The 5148-nt window shown below is 42.2% G+C and overlaps 1 protein-coding gene across 1 annotated transcript; it reads left to right on the top strand.

The window, feature by feature from the left end:
- Positions 1–216: 216 nt before the first annotated feature.
- socs6a (suppressor of cytokine signaling 6a) lies at positions 217–3633 on the top strand. Its single transcript, XM_079576632.1, has 3 exons — positions 217–468; positions 1036–1105; positions 1666–3633. The coding sequence occupies exon 3, from the start codon at positions 1792–1794 to the stop codon at positions 3400–3402; it is 1611 nt and encodes a 536-aa protein (XP_079432758.1). The 5' UTR covers positions 217–468; positions 1036–1105; positions 1666–1791; the 3' UTR covers positions 3403–3633.
- Positions 3634–5148: the final 1515 nt, after the last annotated feature.

Below are 5148 nucleotides of genomic sequence, written 5' to 3'. Positions count from 1 at the left end.
GTAAAAAATGGTTCAATTATTTCAACATGCAACAGTCTAATAGCCTGGTGTTATTTCCATTTTTATGCCCAAATTCACTTCTAGTCTTTTTCATCAATGCACCAAAAAAAAATGAAAATGAAGTTGCTTTTCTCCACATGCAGGAGTGTATGTGAAATGGCAAATGGATGCTCGTCTGGTGGTCTTGGATGCCTTTGCCTCTGGGATGTGTGTGAAACCCCCAACATCCCCGATGGAGGTGGTGCCTGATTTGCTGCGTCTGTGTCCGCTCCCAGAATTCAACAGGCAACAAAGGAAGAAAGGAAGAGGCCGTGAGCTACAAAGTGCTAGCCAACAAAGCTGAAAGATGTCATCTTATTTTGCTCTCTGAACCGCCAGTGTTTTCATTCATATTTGGCGAAATACCAGCCCGGCCTGAATAAATACACCCTCCTTTATCTGCAACCCAGACGGTGTCCAGAATAAAAGGTAACGATAAGTTTCCGATAGCCAATGTTAACACGGCTAGCTGGAATGCATAGATAGCGTTAGCGAGCTAGCTTCACATTTAGCCAAGCCACTGTTTGCTAACATCGTCAAGAGTGCACATTTCTTGATAAATCCACGTGGAATGAATGTCATGTAAATCGAAACTTTGTAAATGTCCAACAAAGCCGGCAGGATCAAAAATAACAATGTTTTTGTTGAAATAACTGATACATTTTTAACTAATCTTAGCTAGCTGTTACTGGTTAGCACACAACACATCAGCTAAGCTCACATTGAAGACTAAAAAGCTTTTTATTTGGGATCTGGCTCTCGCTTTCAACCTTTGTGCATTTCTGGTTTGCTTAAATATAAAATAAGTAGCTTTTTAGTGTTTTACTATGGTGCTTAAATAAGGCTAGGTAGTGAGTAGGTAGGCCTGCCAGGTTAAGCTAAACATGGCTAAGGTTATTTGGAAATGCTACACATGGATTCATTTAAGGTCTCAGATTACGGTTAATGTAAAGTGTAAATATGAAGTTTTCTGAAAAGAGCTTGTTTTTTTTATAGAATCAAATGAACGGACGGAGAAGTGGAACTTGACCCATCCAACTGAGTCACCAATTTCCTGGACATTATGGTGAGTAATCAGATTGCAGTTGTTCTGCTTCCATTAGCTTTATTTAGTGTCTTGTTGTCTCTTTACTGAAGGCACAGTTGACCGCAATGCCAGCAGGTGATAGTTGGATTTACTTACTGAAGTTATGGCCATGTACCTGATTTGTTTTCTAGCAGTGGAATGAAATTTGTTTTGTTCTCCTTTTGGTACATAAACTCAGACAGTTGTGGGAAAACACGGGGCGTCTACTTATAAAGCGTTTAACTTGCGGGTATGTTTTTTAGCATTTCTGTGAAAGTGACCCTGCAAGTTGTGAAATTTGCCTGCAAACTCATCCCTGAAGAATTTTGATGCTTCCAATATGTTAGGCGAAGTTGGGAATGAGACTAGATCACAACTAGCATATGAACTAATATTTAACTTTAATTGGTATTGTATTGTTGAATCTTTACATAGCAAAAAAATTCTAATTACTGTAATTTGGTTAAAAAGAATGTTATCATGCATTTTTTTTTTTTGTCAAATCCAATGCTTTGTGATACCATGCCTCATTGTTTTTTACTGTGTTTCTTTTTGTTCAGGATTTACTGACTCCACTGCTTGCATGACCTGTCCCATGTGGCCTGATGGGGGAACGCTGTGGATAGTGCTTTCATCAGGATACCAGGGGAGCTGTTGCATGCCCTCAGTGTGGAGGGCTTGCCAGGATGAAGAAGATCAGCCTTAAGACCATCCGAAAGTCCCTCAGTATAAAGGGAAAAGAGGACGGGGACTTCGTCATGCTTCAGCAGCCTCCGGTGAACACCGAGTTTTCTAAGGAGGAGTCGCTTTTCGGAAGCTGCTACACCAAAGACCTCTCCGGCAGTGAGCTTGGTGGTGAAGAGGACAAGTCGGGGCCCAGTAAGAACCGGGTTAAAAGTGAGAGCCTGATGGGATCCCTAAAAAGAAGACTGTCAACGAAGCAAAAAGCGAAAGTAAAAAGTGGCTCTCCGGCCAATGGCTCTTTAGATGATGAGGATACTTTTTCTTCTTCGTCTGTGCCGATCAGCTTTAATGATGTGAAAGCCCAGAGACCTCTTAGATCTTCATCTTTGCGTAGTCACCATTATAGCCCTTCGCCTTGGCCTCTGCGCACAGTCAACTCTGAGGAGGCCTGCATTAAAATGGAGGTCAAAGTTAAAGCCATGGTCCATTCCCCCAACCCAAGTCCAAATTTGAACAGTGTACGAAAGGAATTTCATGATTTCCAAATGGAAGGGCTCTTTCAGGACCAAGCTGAATCCTTAAAGAACATCCAACAGCCTCAAAATGGCGAGCTGCATCTAAACATTGATGAAAATGATGTGCCTGTGGTGCTGGGGTTAACACCTCAGGACTACATCCAGTATACAATGCCTTTAGATGAGGGAATGTACCCTGAAGGGTCCCACTCCTTTTGTCTGGACAGCTCATCTCCTATGGAGGTGGTGACTGAGTCGGACAGTCGGTCTCTCCATGTTGATCAGGGACAGGAGGAGCATGAGCTAATGAGGGGTATGCCTCCAGATCTTTTTATGGACACCTCAGTTAACGGACTTCTCATTAGTTCTTCTAGTATGATGCTGCGAGGCTCTAGAGTTGAAGTACAGCCTCCCCTCTCACCTCTGCTGCCGCCCGTGACTAGCAATGGACATCTTCCTAGGACTTTTTCAGGGTTTGCCTCATCAGACAGCCAGGTTGCAGAGAGGGTAAGGCACCACCTGAACTTTGACCCAAATTCAGCCCCTGGGGTGAGCCGTGTGTACGACTCTGTCCAGAGCAGTGGGCCTATGGTTGTGACCAGTCTAACTGAGGAGCTAAAGAAACTAGCTCGGCAAGGCTGGTACTGGGGCCCAATTACTCGCTGGGAGGCAGAAGAGAAGCTTGTGAACTTAGCGGATGGTTCCTTCCTGGTTCGAGATAGCTCTGATGACCGGTACCTGCTCAGTCTGAGCTTCAGGTCCCAGGGGAAAACGCTTCACACTCGTATAGAGCACTCCAATGGACGCTTCAGCTTCTATGAGCAGCCTGACGTAGAGGGACACACCTCCATAGTAGACTTAATTGAACATTCAATCAGAGACTCAGAGAACGGAGCTTTTTGCTACTCTAGATCTCGCTTACCAGGGTCTGCCACTTACCCTGTGAGACTAACCAATCCAGTTTCTCGATTTATGCAAGTACGCTCCCTACAGTACCTCTGTCGCTTCGTCATTAGACAATACACTAGAATAGACCTGATTCAGAAACTCCCCCTGCCCAACAAGATGAAAGATTATCTGCAAGAGAAGCACTACTGAAGACTCCACAGGACAGGGTCAGGGCAGTTTTGCACTTTGGTGTGTAGTACAGCCATGTGAACAAGGTTAACAGAAAAGCATGGTTTGAGACTAATGTCCTCATAACTCTGTCACTGTCCTTTCCTTTGTCTCATTCATCTGGTTGTTGTTGCTAGGACACACTATTGCAAATATTGGGAATAAATTAGATTAGAAAAAGTGTAAAGTTACATTATAGAGATTAATCACATTTTCAAATTTGTTGGGTTGTTTTAGTACTTGTGGGGAAAACACAGTTCTGCAATTGTACTTATTAAATCCAAGAATTGTACATTGGTGGGAAAAAATACATTTTAAACTAATTAAAATGCTTGGTTAAAGCAAAGAAAAACAATGTATGTCTGAAATTTGGCCGATTAGGACTAACTTTCCTGCTTTGATTGTTATTGCGCAGTAATACACATAGCAAGTTGAATTGTATTAACCACCTCTTCGTCAATAGGAATTTGGCTTCTTGTAACAACTTCAAGTAAACACTAAAGGTACTACTAACTATGCTGTATTTTCATGTTATTCTGTTGAGCATAAGAGCAATTAGTTCATGTACACATTGTTGCATTTTCATTAGGACCACTCTAAAAGTGGGCGCAGTAGCTCAGGCCTGAACGACTTGTAATGCTTGTACCTGCATGTAGTAAGGCTTTGGTGCCTTTTTCTGTCGGCCAAGTGGAACAGAAGATGTAAAGCAAAAAACTATTTTGGAAGCTTAAAATACTGAATTTGCCCTTAATTGTCTTTTTGCAAAAGGATCATGTATTTGTCCCGAGTCATTTTTATAGAAGTGTTAGAATCGGACTTTTAGTCTCTACACCGGCCCCAGATCAACGCAGGACTGAAGCAGTGTTGGTAGTAAAGGCCACTAAGGGAGCAGATGACTGTAGTTCTGTCACTGCTTCGTGTTGACATCAGTGCCACGGACATTTAGCACATCCACTGCTTCTTCACAAAGCTGCACTACCCCTCTGATGATCTCTCCTTGGCTTTCTGCGCCAGAGCAAAGGGAAGCGCACACAGTATGCTACGCAAGTGCTTTATATGGATAATATGACAGGGAATAGTCTTTGTACATTATGAATGAGCATCATTTGACTACAGTGTCCTTAAGTGTTTGGAAAGTGGTCTCTCGGGCGACTTTAGTAAGATGTTAGTTGTAGTTTTAGTTTAGCCAGATATTTTGATGTCTGAGGAAGTTACATGAACCTAGCACAGCAGAAATTAGATAGGAACTTTGAATGGTGTTGCATGTTTAAAGACTTACAAATCTAAAGCTTTGAGTTGTATAGGAATGAAGGATCTAGGTCGTGTTCGGCTGTGTAGAGAGAGGTTTTATTTCACAAACAATGGCTGGAAATTCTGTGTACCAGAAGTGTTTTTATTTGGAAAATCTTCAGTGGGTTGTTTTTTTTTGTTTTGTTTTTTTTGACACTTTCCATCTGGGGGATGAGGCTGTACAAAAGGAATGTACGCTTGTGTGAGGTATCATTTATCTGTTTGCAGACCGTTTCAGAGCATGAGAATCTAGAGACTGACATTGACACATTTTGCACTTGTATCCACTGACGTGCTTGGATCCTCTCCTGCCAGAAGCTGTCCTTCAGATGGTGTCTTTTTTTTTCTTTTCTTTTGCAAAAAATTGTCACTCATTTGTCCTGATCTGTTCCTGTAACTGACTGTTTAAATGTTGTAATTGTTTTCTCATGGGATACA

This window comes from Gobius niger (genome assembly GCF_951799975.1).
Source record: "Gobius niger genome assembly, chromosome: 18".
Taxonomy (NCBI): Eukaryota; Metazoa; Chordata; class Actinopteri; order Gobiiformes; family Gobiidae; genus Gobius; species Gobius niger.
Note: the sequence above shows the minus strand (reverse complement) of the source record. Positions and strands in the feature narration are given on the sequence as shown.

Coding starts and splice junctions, on each gene's coding strand:
- socs6a (XM_079576632.1), top strand. CDS start 1,792: ATGAAGAAGATCAGCCTTAAGACCATCCGAAAGTCCCTCAGTATAAAG.